A 17,012-nucleotide genomic window follows, 5' to 3' on the forward strand; every position below is an offset into this window, starting at 1 on the left:
ATCTCCGAGTAATTTTTAAATTCTCATAAAAATATAAGATAGACTATGATAAATCATACACTATCACAAATTCTCTACAATAGCAGGTTCCCCTGAAACTCCCACTAACATACTTCATTTTTCTGTCACTTGAACCCTTCAGAAACAATTCTTTCACCTAATTTATATTTTCCAACGTTAAATTCTATTTTAAAACTTGAGAGAGGGACCATAAGTATTACTGTCACCACCATCCACATAGTTTATATACCCACGGTTATTTGCAAAGTCTAATGCAAAAGAATTAGGGAGTTCTTGCTTATTCTTGAGCTAGTTGTAGGGCATATGGATTAGCCAGTCTTCTTCTTTATCACTTCCCATCCCTGACACATGTAGTTTGTCATCAAACAGTACACAAAGAAAAACAGAGGTTGTGAAATGCACATGGGCCTGTCTTTTTGCCACTGAACAGCTCTTGTAATAAAGACTAAAGACCAAAGGAGACTTAAACTTTACCATACACACGCGCACACACATATATATACACACACACATATATATATCATGTATAACAAAGTTTAGTCATGGTAGTATTGCCAACCGCACTTCTCAGTGTATTTCACTGTGTCAGGACCTCCTCTGCAAAGGGAGGATCACTGGCTCAAGCACCCTGGCTGTTTCCAGGAACCCACATTCTCCTACCAGAATTGAGTGTGAGATCAGTCCTTTTTATATCTCCTCCTCCTTCACACTCGTTCCATTCCAATTTAGGGGAAGAGGGTTACAAATCACAAGATATGATCTTAAAATCAGAACTGGAAAACCTCACCTGAAAGAACTATTACTCACAAGTTCAAACTTTACTTTCAGCAGGTTCGGAGTATTTTTTGGACAACTCTACTTAGAAATCTGAATAGAGCTTGGGGTATGGATTGGGCACTGGTGTGACTGGGCACAGGGAAGTAGAAGGTGTCAAGAAGAATGTTTTCACTCTATAGACTAATCACTACCTTTATAGTCCATGAGTGCTAGGTCTTATTTACATTGGAATCCCAGGCAGGGCCTTGTAATGTGCTCAGAAAATAATTGTCATATGATGAAATTTACATCCAAAGTTTCTCTCATTTAGCAGAACCAATATAAGTTGCTCAGTATGGACGTCAAAAGGCAGGATGAACACGGACAGGAGAAATGTGAGCCCATGTGGAAGAAGCACTCTTCCTTCAGTCCATGCCAACATCTAACCAGATCTCTACAGGTCAGAGTTCTAACTCTGAAGCCCAGTAGATGTGCTTAACGCATGTGTTAGCCTGTTGCTGACAGTGTCTGTTTCTGAATGTAACATTATGATTTATTTTAAGCTTTCACATACTCTAGAGGTCTGCTCATGTTTCAATCCTTACTTTATAGGGATTATTTAAAATAACATTTTTATTTTCTGTTCATTTGCAAATTAATGTTCGGAGAGGCCACGTTCAAAGAGGCCATCTGAACCAACATGTTTATAGTGACATAGAGACTGAAGAAAATTCCCTACTCAGGGAATATGAAACAATAACAGTGAAGGAATGTCCTATTTTTCAGTAAGATGGCAATTTATTTCGAGGACTTTCAAGTGAGAAATGAAGATTTAATGTCTTCAATATACGAAGGTGGGTTTAGCAGATGCTGCTGGAGCCCTGCCGAATCCCCACCCACCCCTGAAGTCATTGGTAGCTTTCTGGACAGTTCTGTACGGTATCCTACCTCCAGCATCTGCATTGTTGCTCTGCCTGTGGGCAGAGTGCTAGGCAATCAATGCCTATAAGGTGCTTCCTCCACCAAGAAGGCAGGAGAGTGGGAGGAGAAATATCCCAGCTTCCTTGCCCTGCAGCTCCTTAGACGGTCCCCTGAAGGAGTGAGCCCAGTTGCCCACAGTGGAAAGTCTCTTATTAACACACTTTCACTGGCTCTCCCTCCTTCCTTGTCTAGTTTTCCCGCTCCCTGACCACATTTCCTGGGGTCATCTCCAAAAAACTATTGCAGCCAAATCCTTGTCTCCGGTCTGCTTCTGGGGAAACCCAAAACAAGAGAGTGAGTCAGCCACCATGGCTGTGGGTCCTAAATGGCACTGAGACCTCTGGGGAGGTGCTAGACCACACCAGCATTCGCAGAGAGACTTCTGTGATGGGGACAGAGACCAGCTATTCACTCACCATTGGGTCAGACACATCGTAAGTGCAGTATGCCTTGGCTGGCACATGGGAAGAGTTCACTGTGTTAGGAAGACATACTGGGTCACCCGAGATCAATTCTACTGTATAACAAGGGGCAATAGGCTTCTAAAAAAAATGACCTATAGCACATTGCTGACATGTCCTCTGGTTTCTTCCTCCGATCTGATCCAGCTATCTCCTATCAGTCCACCTGATCACTCCTTCCCTTCCTTCAGGAATGCAGATCTTACTTACCCACAGAGCCTTAATAGTAGTACATATCCCACTGTGCAGCAACACACATGTGGGTATGCATGGCTGTGAGTGGAGGACTGGGCCAGGCACTGGACCAGGTGTCTTGACCATGATGCTTCATTTATTTCTTACAACAGATAAATAAGACAATGTATTTAAACTGCTTTGCACAGTGCCTGACTCAAAACACAGTGCCTGACTCAAAACTGTGGCTATTCTCATTAACAGTAGTACTAACACAATCCTGCAACATCAGTATTATTATTTTTGCTATTTTACAGGCTGAGCAAAATCAGGCTCAGAGACGTTCAGTAAATTGTGCAAAACCATGGCTAATAAGAAGTGCTGAGATTAGAAATTAGTTAGTCTAATTATCTATCCCTATACTTCTTAAATTGTCATAGGAAATATAAGTACTTCTTGCCAAGGCTCAGCAGGAAAATTGATTAAGATATTAATTTAATTTGTATAGGTTCTTTTTTCCATCAGCCAACCTGTATAGTTATTGAATGCCAAATAAGCCCAAATCACTGGGAAAATATAAAACACTTGGCATTTCTCCCCCTGTAATCCTCTAGTTCCAACATGGGGTCCACTTGACCCTCCCTAGAGGATCAAATCCATCCCAGGAAATCCCCTTATTCATTAGGAGAAATTTAAGCAATCATAAGCCAGTAATTAAAAATCAAATCAGCATTTTCTGCCTTTCCCATGCTGATCCTGTGCCCCATTTCTAATAATGGAGTTCCTACATCACTTGGAGAAACCGAGTTTCTTTCTGAGTCTCTGCCTTCATAACCCGCTGGGTATCCTAATTCTTCTCCAAGTGGTGATGTCTTATCCTGACAGCCCTCCCTGGGCCCCAGTTCTCTCCCGCAGTCCTTCTGTGGCCAGACCTCTTAGTCAGCCCACCGCCCACGTCCACCACCGGGCCCACTTCCTGACTCTCCCATCGGCACCGGCGGGCCAGGCCTCATCATGCTCCCACTTGTTAGACCTGCCTTGGCCCTTCCCACACTGATCTGGGGGCTGTGTCACCCACCTTCCTGCTTCCTCTCCCCCTCTTGCCTAGTGCTGCCCGCACACGCTGTCTAGACATTTCCCGCTGCCACCAAGGGCAGCCTGCAGTTTCCAGGCTCTCCTCTACCTGGCTGTGCACCCACTGAGGTTAAGAACAGTATCTTGGCACGGTGTTTTCAGTGGGATATGCAGGGTCTAGTTAACTCTGTTCATAAAAGTTGGTATTAGGTAAGTTAATAAAGATGTCAACAAAGCCACCCTTGATGCAATGAGGTGCAACATCAGGCAGAGGACACACATGTGGAAGCACCAGAGTCAGAACAGTCGATGCTCAGCAGGGAAAATCCCCTGGGGGCAGCAGAGTGAAAAAAACATGGGCCTTGGCAGACCCAGACTCATCTCTGCCAATTATTAACGGTGGCTTTGAGCAAAATGCTCCCCGGAGCTTCAGTATCCTCGTTTATAAAGTAGGCACAATCTTTCTAATAAGATTATTAGAAGTATTAAGTAGAAATAAAATAAGATATAGACAGAGTCCTGTATAGTTCTTGGCACATGGTAGGGGCTCCATAAATAATGGAAAATATTATTTCTAACTTAGTCATTTTTATATACACGTATAGCTATCCATGTTTCTAAAAAACAAATTCTTTTTTTTTTCTATTATTTAAATAACAGAGAATCTCTATATTCATTTTACATTAATCTTCAACTAATGATGGTTTTCAACACTTAAATCCCAAGTTTCTGGGTCCCCTAGTCTGGATGTCAAGTGGTTTGAATGATCTGCAAAACACTTCAGCTCTCCAGGGAAGCTTGTCTTCAAAGGAACCCTTCTGAGGAATCATGCTGTAAATCAAAGAATCATTTTGTATTGCAACTAATCACCCCTTAATTTATCTGCTTTGTACATGTGAATTGTGGTATCCTGGATTTTCTTAAAGTAGGCATTCTCATATGAGGCATTTTACTTGTTTGTTTCATTATAAACATAGCTACAGTATGAAAATGGGAATGGTGTTAAGAAAGCCAATGGTTACATGTCGCTGATAATTAAAATTATTATCCAAGCTAAGAAATCTGTGTCTTGCAAATAATGAGTATAAGCATTAGCTGAAATCTAACTTACACAAGTTATAGATATTCTGATGAAATTTAAAATAGCTAACAATTAATAAAAGAGGCATAAGAACTATCTGTGATAAGTACATCAAGATTTTTTTAAAACACAGTCCTGTAGCTTCAAGGGCTATCAGATCTTTTTATTATGCACATTTAACTCACTTCCATATTCAGGGCTTAAGAAGAGTTCATTGTCTCATGGCAAATTTATTGTTTTCAATACACAATGTGTTAACACCAAGGAACAAATTGGTCCTTCATAAGTATAGAGGCCAGAAACATAAATTCCTTTTTCTTTTTTAGAGATGGGGTCTTGCTATGCTGCCCAGGCTAGAGTACAGTGACTATTTGCAGGCTTGAGCATAGCTCAGTACAGCCTCAAACTCCTGGGCTCAAGTGATCCACTCACCTTGGCCTCCCAAGGACTATAGGCGTGTGCCACTGCACCTGGCCCAGAAACATAAACTCTTACAAGGCAAATACTTTTACAATTTTTATTTTAGGCCTGCAGGCAATACTTGTCATTAAGTTTCATAGCCCTTTGGTTTATTTCATGAGCTTAAATTTAGTACTGGAATTTACTGAGTGCTCCAAGTCCTTTCAAATAATAAAATTTAATGGAACCCAATCTCTTAATTTGTCAAGATGTTAGATTGTATGTGCTGTCAAAACGATTTATTGCCAAAGCAGGAAGGCAAAATACTTCTAAGTCGACTGTGTTTTCTAACAAACAGCAAAGACAAGGTCTGTTACTTTTAGAACACTTCCCTAAAATCAGCATGTTAGGCACAGCTTAACAAGATCAGGCAAGCTGGCGGTGGGAAGGTTTGATGAAAATGGACTAGCATTAGCATTCCGGTAACTGAATCAGGGAGACCAGCCCATTTTAGCAGAGAGCCAATGTGTCCAGCACTGTGGAGCAGTTTTACATCCACCCAAACAAAGAATTACATGGCAACAAAACTAAATACAGGATGCAGGATGCTAAATGAACTCCCAATCAGAGCCTAACAAATAGCCTGACCTGAGCACAGATAAGTGGGAAGAGATTACAAACAACTGCTGTGGACTTGGCACCTTTCACGTTTTATGGGCTCAATAAACGTGTTCAGAAATGTGCTCAGAAAAATGAGATGGTGACGTTCTCTGTCCAAAAATAATGGAGCGAAGTGAGTGAATGGAAAAATCAGAGAGGCAAAGACAGAATGAGAGAGAGATAGAGAAATCTATGCTACAGCAAAACATGCCTTTCCTTCAAATTTCGTGAACAAAAATGTAAGGCTTAAAAACATCTTTGTTGCAGAGGCAAAGAAGAGAGGGCAACTAAACGTACATTACTTCACGGAGAAAATCAGTAAGAGATCTTTTTCTGAAATTGGGCTAAAATTCGCCAGATAAGTTCACAGTGACAGATGAGGGGATGAGATTAAGTGATGACCGAGGCCAAGTGCAGCCCAGATTCTCTTATCCATGAAATGGCTGCGCAATATTATTAAACTTGCTGTTTCAAATCCCAAAAACATTTCCTGCTTTTTCTATTCTAGCACTGCCCTCTTGTGACAAAATAACAGTATTGCAGATGTTGCAACCTACAGCACTTCATTCTAGGCAACCAACTTTTCTTTCTTGAACTGGTAATTTTAAAAAGCTCAGGTGGTGGTTGCAAAGGCGCATGTGTAGTCCCAGCTACTGGGGAGGCTGAGGCAGGAGAATGGCTTAAGCTCAGGAGCTCGAGGCTGCAGTGAGCTATGATCACTTCACTACAGTCTGGGCGATAGAGCGAGACTCCATCTCTTAAAAAACAAACAAAACAAAACCAAAAGCACAGGATCTCTTGCTCTATCCCAGGCTTTGTACTAAGTGCTTTACATAAATCAGCTCATTTAAGGTAGGAATTATGATTCCCAATTTACAAGTAATCTAACCATGCATACCCATAGACAATTAAGTGGCAGAGATAGAATTTCAAAGGAGGTCTGAATTTAACCACTGTGCCTTGCATTAGTTAAATACTAATACTTTAAAAAAGCACCTGTAATAGAGATGTAGAAGTTTTAATGAATCCATAAACCATTCATTCCCTATTTTGCAGCATGAACTTCTATTCTGTCAGCAGCCATCAGAAATTCTTCTTTCATATAACTGGAAAAAAAAATTTTTTTTGTTTATTTATTTATTTGAGACAGAGTCTCACTCTGTTGCCTGGGCTAGAGTGCTATGTGTCAGCCTACTTTACAGCAACCTCAAACTCCTGGGCTCAAGCAATCCTCCTGCCTCAACCTCCTGAGTAGCTGGGACTACAGGCATGTGCCACCATGCCCGGCTAATTTTTTCTATTTTTAATAGAGATGGGGACTCACTCTTGCTCAGGCTGGTCTTGAACTCCTGAGCTCAAGCAATCCTCCTGCCTCGGCCTCCCAGAGTGCTAGAATTACAGGCGTGAGCCACCACACCCAGTTGACTAGAAAAAATTTATACTTTTTTTGTGTAAAGATTAAATTGTTACAGATTTCTAAAATGTAGGCATTTACTCTGCCAGAAATGTCCCTCACCTATAAAATCTTCAGAGAAAAACAGGACCTTCTCTCTGAAACACACACACACAGCTGGGTAATGTTGTCTGATATAGTGAGGTTTATAAGCCTATTTATTGTTTTGAAGCTTATTTATTGCTTGTAACTTGCTCCAATGTTCACCTCTAACCCTAAATCCATTAAAATGTTAGTGAGAAAAAGTACACCCATAGTGTTATTCGTTCTACTGGAAATGTAAAATGTCTTGACTTTTAGCCCAATGAAGTTACATGGGCACCTGAGACAGGAGAGGTTCTTGTGCACCAGAGTTCAGTGGCGGAGACCTGAAGGCATGTGTCCTGGCCAGGCTTAGGCAGGAGAGTGAGGCTGCAGGCAGGTGGCCCTGGGGAACTGGAAGGATGAATTCCAGTGTGATAGGATCCACGCTGCTGGTGGAAATCTCCACGGATGTGCGAGCCAGGCTGGGACACTTTTGAGAATGAAGTGGTCTGTGGGCAGGTCCCCTTGCTGGGCACTCCGAGTGTCACAGGGTAAGACAAAGAATGGCCATGGCAGGATCGGGGACAGTGTCTGAGAGTTGGGAGAGATGCTCTGACAATTACACAGAGCAGTAAGAGTGTCTTTGAGGTTTTGTTTTATGAAGTAGTGAAGTAAATACAGTTTATGGAAAGATACTTGCAAGGACTTGTAAGTCTCCAAAAGTTCCTCAAAGTAATAGGAACAGAATAATCTATGCATTTCCCAGAATTCTTAGGACAATTCTGGGACAATTCAGTCTTAGGACAAGGCAGTAACAGAAGTGAATGCAATGCAGCACCAGCTCCTCGGGGAGGGTCTCCGAGATGTAGGACATTTTTCTTCCCCATCCGGGGCTTTTCTCTCCCCTCCAGTCTCCTGAAGCCTTGGGTTGGGGGAACTTAGCCAAGGGGGAAGCCGGGCAGCAGGAGCGGAGTGCGGCTCTGGGGCCCTGCCTGGGAAGGGCCTGACTGTGAGGGACAGGAAAGGGGCCGTTCCCGCGCTCAGCGGGAGTGTCTACCACTAGCTGAAACAGGCAGGAAGGGAACGTGAATTTATGAGTCAAATAAGATACTTATGCCCTATGTATTCTTGAACTATATATAGTTGTATCTTCCTATCACCATATATTAATAAGAGTGCTTTTGCTTAGGGGAAAACATCCATCAAACCAACAATACCTAATGAACGCATAGCATAAAAATACTGTCGCGGAGTCTGTGAAGGGCTGCCTTCCTGAGGTGTTCCCTACTTCCTTCGGCAGCATCGCCATCCACCTCCACCGAGTCAGGAGCCCCCTTTCTCTCAACCCTGCATCCCATCAGCATCCGTTCTAGCCATGCCACCCGCGCCTGCGCAGACTGCACGTCACCGTCCCTCCCCCATCGCCCACACTTGTCTGTCCCACCCCATCATCTGGCGCACTCATTTCACTGCACATCTCCAGATCCGAAACAGGCTGGGATGGCCCCCCCTGCAGCGGCTTGGAGGTGGGTGGGTGTGGGGCTCAGAGCCGGCATCAGACACGCAGGAGTGGGGACGGGGGAGCCACGGGGAAAATGTCCTTCTCCCCACATGCGTATTCCTAAGTGGCTCAGCCTCACCTCTCTTCCTTCCCATTCACACACTTCCACGTGGCCCCTGTTCACCGCTGAAGGCCAAGCACTTGAGCCCCAGAATCACAAAGAACCGGCCCTGACCTTGGGCAAGTTATGGAACATGTAGCCTGTAAAATGAGACTAATCGTATTAAAGGCGGGGCGGCGCTGTGGTGAGCAGCCGGCGAGGTCGTGCTCGGCCTGCGGGAGGCGCCCCACTGCCAGGAGCCAGCCCGCCCTGCTCTCACCATCCTAGCTCAGGGACGCGGCTAACACCCCACTGAGGGGCACTTGCCACCATGTCCCCTCTGACTCTCGGATGAGAAGGCAGACACACAGGGCAGGGAGGGACAGGCTAGCGAGAAACCCCGCCCTGCCCTCTTGTAAAGACTTCACTCTGAGCTGTGACCTCTTTGCTCTGTCCTCAGGTCTCTCTTAGCCTCTTGGAGCTTTTCTTCTGTCTCTTTTATCACCCCCACCCCCACCTTTTTTCATGTGTGAGCAGCAGAAAAACATGCCATTTGGAGTATGTCAGACTGAATCCAAATCTTAGTTTGCCTGTGTACATGTGCGTGGCCCTAAGGTTGCTAAGCCTTGTTTCCAAGGCCAGTGGTAAGGTAGGACATGAATGCCGGAAGATTAACTCAGAGTGTGCATGGAAGCCCTGGCACAGCGTGAGGCAGAGAAGGCACTCAGCAGTGATCGTTTCTGGTCTCTAGGGCAGGAATTCCAGGTCTTTCCTTCTTCCTCCCCTGATGGCCCATCACCCACCCCCATTTCACTCCCCATTGGGCATATTACGGTTCATTTTATGTGTCAACTTGACAAGAGTATGGTGGCCAGTTATTTGGCCAAATACGAGTCTAGCTGTTGCTGTGAAGATTTTTTGTTTGATATGATTAACATTTATAATCAGTAGACCTCAAATAAAGTAGATTACTCTCCTTAAGGTGAGTGTTCTTCCAATCAGTTGAAGGTCTTAAGAGCAAAGAGGTTTCCCTTGGGGTTTCCCAGAGAAGAAGGAATTCTGCTTCCAGACTGTAACAAAGAAATTCTGCCAGTTTCCAGCCTTCATACTCAAGACTTCAACAATGGCCAGATGTGGGTTGCTCACGCCTGTAATCCCAGCACTCCGGGAGGCGGAGGTGGGAGGATCGCTTGAGCCCGGGAGTTCGAGACTACAGTGAGCTATGATTGTGCCACTGCACTCCAGCCTGGGTGACAGAGTGAGACCCCTTCTCAAAAACAAACAAACAAAAAGACTGCAACAAAAACTCTCACCTGAATCTCCAACCTGCCAGGTTGCCCTACAGATATCAGACTTGCCTGCCCCCACAACTGTGTGAGCCAATCTCTCAAAATAAATCTCTGTCTCTAGGTCCTACTGCTCTGTTTCTCTGAAGAACCCTGACTTACACAGGGCACAATCATCCTGATTAGCCCACCCTGCTACTGGGCAGAGACCCAGAGCCCATTACAAGGCCAGCACAGGTGGATGTGTAGTTTTTGTTTCTCCCTTTTAGGCATCTTGGCATGAAAAGAGGTTCAGCCATCCCGCCCGTTCTCCTTAGGTTCTTTCTCTCGTGTGGCTGGACCCATGTTCTGCCCCCCAGAGCAGGCTGGAAGGCTGGACCCTACTTGTCTCAGGCTACGTGACGCTCTGGAGGGCTGGAGGGTATAGGGGTTGATGTGCTTTCTCTTCCTTTTATCTGAGTGATACCCATCAGTCCAGAACACTCTGGCTGAACATTGTGGAATGAAGTCCATGAAGAAGGCATTAAACCAGGTTGGTTTTAAGCTAATAATTCCAATAATTCCTAACAACCAAGAGAAGACCAAGTCCAGCTTAGAAAAGTCCTCTGCACTGGTTTTGAGGTCAAAACCACAGCTAAAATCCAAGATTAAAGGCTTACTAAAATTTCTTTAAAACCACAGCTAAAACCAAGTGCTACTCAGCTATTCTTTGCGAGGACCCCATGGTGAGAGACAACTGATCCAGGGCAGTATTGCTGAAGCCCCTGGCCAAGTGCTATTTTAATAACTCCCAAATCTCAGGCCAGCTCTGATATCTGGTGTGTGGGCACATCGGTGCTGATGCGACTTATCACCCCCTTTGGCACGTCTGCTCTTCCTCCTCTTCTCTCTCGTAGTCTCTCCTCCCTGAGCTTCCCCTCCTCAATTCTCACCCTCCTCCCCTTTCCTCTCTTTCCTCACCTTTCTCTTCTCAGCTTCTCCCCTCTCTCCATCATCACTTATTCGGGCTGCCTCAAGCAGCAGGAGGGGCTGAGGACAATCCACCCCAGGCCCTGTCCCCTCAGCACATCTGTGCAGGTGAAACCTGGGGAAGGGAAGCACCAGGAACAGCTCTAAGCTAAGAACCGGAGGGTGCCCACCTGGACGGCGCCTACAGGTGGGAGACGTGCAGAGAGAAAGGACACAGGGTAATGTGGAAGGATGATAAAAGGCAGAAAGAGAGGGTAGTTGCATGTTTCATCTTATTTCTCAAGAGTCAACGGTAGAGGGCAGTGGCTAAGAGCATGTGTTCAGGTGCCTGACTGCTTGGGTTGTAATCTTAGTTCCTCTGATTTCTAGATTTGTTACTTGGGGCAAGTTATTTAACCACTCAGGGACTTGTTTTCTCATCTGTAATATGACCTACTTCATAGGTTTGTTGTGAGGATTTAAGGAGTAAATAAATACACGTCAAGTGCTTGGAACACTGCCAAGCAAATATCCCAGAAATATCAGATAAATAGAATATGGATAAATATCTTAGATATGTTGGATATGTATAATTATCTTAGATGTGGCAAATATCCAAGAAATGCTAGCTGTTCTCAGTCCTATTGGGAAACTGAGGCAGCTTACAAGAATCAAAACCCATCTTGCCTTGACCCTCTCTTTCCAAGAGAAAACCAGCCCTGTGAGAGAGGGGAAGAGGGAAAGTATCATCAAAGTTGGGACACACAAGTTCCACACAGTGTCCAATGGAACTTTTCACGCACTGATGCATAGAAAGAGTGCACCGTGGGTTAAGTAGGATTTGGACACTGGCCAGAGACTGACTATCCATTACAATGGATATAACACAGGAAACTACATTCCAAATTCCAAATGACCACCTTACCAACATCTTTTGGGATACCACTCCGATTTTAATACAGGAACTGCCCACAACTCCAATACACACACAAGTCCCTACAAAATTTAAACCTGTAATTTAGTGTGTCATAAATGTTTCTCACATTTGAAGTGTGCTACTTATGAAAAAGGGTCAGAAACACTGTCTTAAACAAGGTACTTGGCTGTAGATTATTTGCCCACTTAAATAATTCTTTGATTTTTCTTGATAATTCTCTCTGATTTTACAATTAACCGATTCTCTTCCCTCAGTTTTTATCTGAATCCTGAATATGTGGAAATAAGAATTGGAACATTTTCATAGAGACACTTGAAGGTGGCCCTTTAGGGGCCACACTTTTCAGATTGGAGGTTCCTGGCTCTAAACAGGAAGGTTATGTCCATTTAGGCCACATGTCATAATGACGGAGCATGTGTCACTGCGGATGTGAAAGGAGACTCTAGTCCAATTTTAAATATTCACAAATACTGTGAAAAGAAAAAAGGACATGAATTTTACCTTACTAGGATGTCAAACTCCTCACCAGGCAACTAAGGAAGATTAAAAAAACAAACAAGTGCTGTACTTTATTGATAATAAATAATATTATTGGCCCTCACACATTTGGAAAGATGAGGTGGAGAAATAGTGAGAGATTTTAGGGGAACTACATTTTCCGTGCACCACTGGAGCTCCTAACAGGCTGACGAGGTCACTTCTAGGATGAAGAAAAGTCAGGATACAAGACAGAGAAAGGATCCAAGAGGAAACCTAGGAAGACTTGCTTCTCCTTCCCATTTGCTCACACTTCACCTTATACAACAATTGATCACACTGCAGTTGTTTGCATTTCCCAGTAGACTGCAAGCTCCTGCAAGGCAGGCAACGTGTTCTTGCATTTCATGTTTCAACAGCTGGCATCATGCTCAAATCACGGAAGACATTCAATACATCTGCTTGTTGAGTGACTTAATAAAGGAATCCAACAAATACTATTAAATCCCTTATTATGGGGAAGAGGAAGTAGATTTGAAAATGTAATTTTGAAGACATAGGGATAATGTGTCTTTAAAAAATAATAATAATAAATATTACTTTAAAAAAATAACATATATTACCTGGTGACTGCTGGTCTCAGATACTTTAACATCCAAAGACCCTGCCAGGACAGCATACCAGTTTGTTCCAATATCACCCTGGCGAAATACTGGAGAAGAAATAGTGATGTAAATATACCAAATACAATTTAGTTTTGCTCTATGATCTGATAGTTTTGCACTGGTTATCATAAGCATGACTTGGACCTAACTGAGCTTCCCACCTTTCCCCTATCTGTTTCCCACAAGAACATTACAAGGTTTCCTTTTACCTCATCAATCCACAAAGCTATATCCTATTTATTTAATATTCTATGAAGTGCAACTCTGTTAAACAGAAACTCTTCCATACTTACAGAGCTGTAATAAGGGATGATAACCCTAAATGCTCTAAGATCCTTCGAATTTAAGAAGAATTGACTGATATTTTATGTAGTTTATCTTAAATACATTCCATTGTATAGTGATTTTTGGAAAATGATTACTCCAGATGGGGTACATATTAACAGAATACCGGACCACCACCCCAATTTCCTAAATCTATATTAAAAGCAATGTGTTTTCTAGAATAGCATGTCTCCCTTTAAGGTGACCAATGAATGATTTTTTTTTAAAAAAACTGCTTTGTTTAAACTTTTAAACTACTGCATTATCATTGTCAATTTTCTTGTTCACTTTATAAATTCATTGCTTTTTAGGCATTTGGAAATGACTTTCATCAGAAATTTCTGAACCTGATTTTACTCTCAGTTTGTAATCTCAGAGAGAAAATATTTAGGTATTTAGATAGAACCTTAGTGCCCGTATCATGTTAAGACCAGACCTTGGAAAATAATTCCAAAACACAGATTCAAAAATCTCATACAAACAACTGTCCTTTTAAATATCCTAGCTAAATAAGTAGATGGAATGATCTGATATTTTAAAATTCTTTTCACAGAGTCAGAGGTCAAGTGACTCAGTGAAAATTTACGACAGTTCAGTTCTGGCAAGCGTGTTGCTCACTGTGTAAGAACAAGCTTCCAGGAACTATAATCAATGACGAAAAGCTGCCCTGAACTCCCTGACTGGGACACGCTGTGGGAAGGCAAAGAACAACAACGGCATCCTACCAAGCGCAATGCTAAGCATAAGATGGGGCTGCTGAGTTTATAGTTGGCCTCTCCATAACTCTGCTGCTCCAAACTCATTTTTGAGTTAGGGTTTTGCCTTTCATGAACTTGATCCCAAAAGTCATTATTATTTGCCCAACGAAATTCATATTACATACCATAAAAGATTCATTTTGAAAATGGCTTTAAGAAACAGAAGATAGAGTCTCATCACCAAAAGAATAAAATTTCTGCTACCAGTAAGAAAAAAAATATTCATTGGAAATGATATGTATGGATGATGTTTTTAAAATAGAAATGTGACAATGTCTGTGTGTGTACACATGGGAAAACACCTTGAAGGATACACACAAAATGAGGGGATTGTAGGTGATTTTGATTTTGTTGATTTTCTAAATTTTCTTCAGTGACGTTGTGACAGCCCCTGTTGCTTTCCCACCCAGAACCATTCATGCCCTCTCACCCAGCTGAACCCAGGTTTTGTGTAAATTTCCACCCTCTTCCCCAGGGTCAGGTGCTCAGGGCATATGAGCTCCTTCCCTAGCTCCACCGGGGTAATCAGGATTAATCTAAATCAATCTTGGTGATCCCAGTATCTTTGCCAGCGATTGGTTTAGATAAAGGCAATGATGCAATTCTGGTCAAGAAACCAATACGGGCAGTCTGCTGGGGGGCGGGGCAGGGGGTGCTTCTGAAACAGAGACAAAAAAGAAATGGCCCCTCAACAAGGTGATTTTATACTGGCATGTAATGCCTCCAGCTGCTGCAGCTGTCTTAGAACCATTTGGGATAAGTCTGAGGACAAAAGCCAACATCTGAAAATGCATACCAAAAAAAAAAAAAAAAAAAAGACAGGAAGGACCTGCAACCTTAATAATGTCATTGAGTTACTTTACTAATCAATCCTGAAGTCATCCTACCTCCAGACTTCTTACATATGAGTAACTGATTTTTTTTTCTTCTTGTGTGAGTAATTGATTATTCAACCTAGTCGGATGGAAGCTTTCTGCTACTGCAGGATAAAGTGTCCCTGTCCCAACAGGTGGAGAAGTATTATTATACTTTTTTAATAAGAAAAAACTTTCTAAAAAATCCAGCTGTCACTCTATCTTCCTGCCCCTTATTCACACTTTCTGAGGTTAATTCAAAACATTACTATTAGCATTAGTTAAAAGACCTTTTATCTTTACTTACTATCCTATTGGTCACACATTTCTTGGATTAGAGAAATTAGCTATATCCTTGAATTTCTAAGGATATAGCTAAATGTATGAATCATTACATCCTTCCAGCTCCATCTGGAAAGTAGGCTGCCCCGGAAGACCCATTTACATTCTGTGAACAACGGAGCTAAGGAAACGCCTACATGGAACTGAATAAACACAGTAGAGGGAAATGTCAACTTGATACCCTTGGTTGAGGATCAAATATTTAGCACATAAATACTCCATTTGCTATCTACGCCCAGAGGGTAACCACAAATGAGCACAAACCATTCATGAAAATATACTACTGGATTGCATTTCTTACATGTTATTCCTTTTTCCAGGTTCTCATAATAACCACATAAACAAATCTGATGAAGGAGATTTGGGTGAAATTTCTCAAAAGCTTTAACTTCTTTCAGTCGTGTGAAGATTATATCCACATCTTCACTGGATCGTTCCAATGGTCTATATGAGGAGAAAAGGCACAAAAAGCTATATCAGTAAGGATTTACTTGAAAGTGAGTCAGCAGGCATTATTTTAATTGTAGCCAATATTATGCAACTATCCCAATTGCAAGTATTTCATTGTAAATATTTATCTACCCTATTATAGGTATTTCTGGACCTTTATAGATCTTTCGGAAGCTTTGTGGACTGTTCACCTTAAATCGCTACTACTACAGATGGCTATAGCAGGAGTCAACCTCAGAATCATAAGTTCAAGGTGATGTTTTTGGATACTGTTTAATCCCTTAGAAGCACCAGGATGTAATACGATACATGAAAATGCAGATTTTACTAAAAATAGAGGTCACAAATACAAATGCCTGCAGGAGCCAATCAGGTACAATAAGACAATGTAAGGGGAAAAAAATCTCTCCTAAGAAGGCAATGGGGAAAGCACAAAGCCAAATGAGAAGTGCTGGCCATGCTACAGGCAATGGAGGGGTCGGGTGAATCGAAGAGAGGGGGCCGTCCACCTGGAGCAGCGCTTATCTGGCTGTTTTTCTTCTTACACAGGGAAGTGTGGACATGCAAGCCCAGATGTTGTCAAATCTTCCCACTCTTTAAGGTAAATCTAGATATGTAGATGTTTGTTCACATTTCTTAAACATTGTGTGGGCCACACAAAAACACATCTATGGAATACATCCAGACTGGTAACCACCGTTTTGTAATTTCTGGATTAAGATACACCAAAGAACCAAACAAAAATAAAATAGTTTTACAAGCTATACAAACTATTGCTTTTCTTTTCTTTGAGCAGTTTTCCAAGTCTATTCCTTCAATACACTTTGCAGGACCCCGGTGGTGCTCCTAGATAGACATTTCACCTTATGTAGAAACTATCCAGCTGCCCTGAACTTACCAGCCTCCCTCGTGGTTATGCCGGAGCCATACTCCACCAGCGGACTGTGAACAAAACCAGCATGTATCACTTCGGAGGTGAGACTGTTAAGAGCCAGGGGTGTTCCTTTCACCTCTCTCTTCTTCAGCCACAACTTTAAAGGGTGTTATGGATCAAATTGTGTCTCCCAAAAAGATATAGCAAAGTCCTAATACTCAGTACCTGTCATGTGACCTTATTTGGAGATAAGGGCTTTGTAGATGTAATCATATTAAGATGAGGTCATACTGGATGAGGGTGGGCTCTACTCCGATGACCAGTGTCCTGATAAGAAGAGAGAGATTTGGACACAGAGACACAGGGAGGACAGCCATGTGAGGTGGAGGCACAGATTGGAGTGAGGTGTCTA

The 17,012-nt window shown here is 42.6% G+C and overlaps 1 protein-coding gene across 12 annotated transcripts in view; it reads right to left on the minus strand.

Moving 5' to 3' along the window:
* Positions 1–17,012, minus strand: part of RAPGEF4 (Rap guanine nucleotide exchange factor 4) — a 285,602-nt gene that overhangs the window by 221,723 nt on the left and 46,867 nt on the right. For all 12 annotated transcript variants that reach the window (XR_011233694.1, XM_069470899.1, XM_069470936.1 and 9 more), the window contains exons 2-3: positions 15,578–15,720; positions 12,957–13,045 (exon numbers count right to left, since the gene is read on the minus strand). Coding sequence is in view for 11 of the 12 variants with exons in the window: in XM_069470899.1 (XP_069327000.1) it covers positions 12,957–13,045; positions 15,578–15,720 (232 nt within the window). In the remaining variant the exon portion in view is untranslated. The remainder of the gene's footprint in view (positions 1–12,956; positions 13,046–15,577; positions 15,721–17,012) is intronic.

Source organism: Eulemur rufifrons, chromosome 1, assembly GCF_041146395.1.
Source record: "Eulemur rufifrons isolate Redbay chromosome 1, OSU_ERuf_1, whole genome shotgun sequence".
In the NCBI taxonomy this organism is placed as follows: Eukaryota; Metazoa; Chordata; class Mammalia; order Primates; family Lemuridae; genus Eulemur; species Eulemur rufifrons.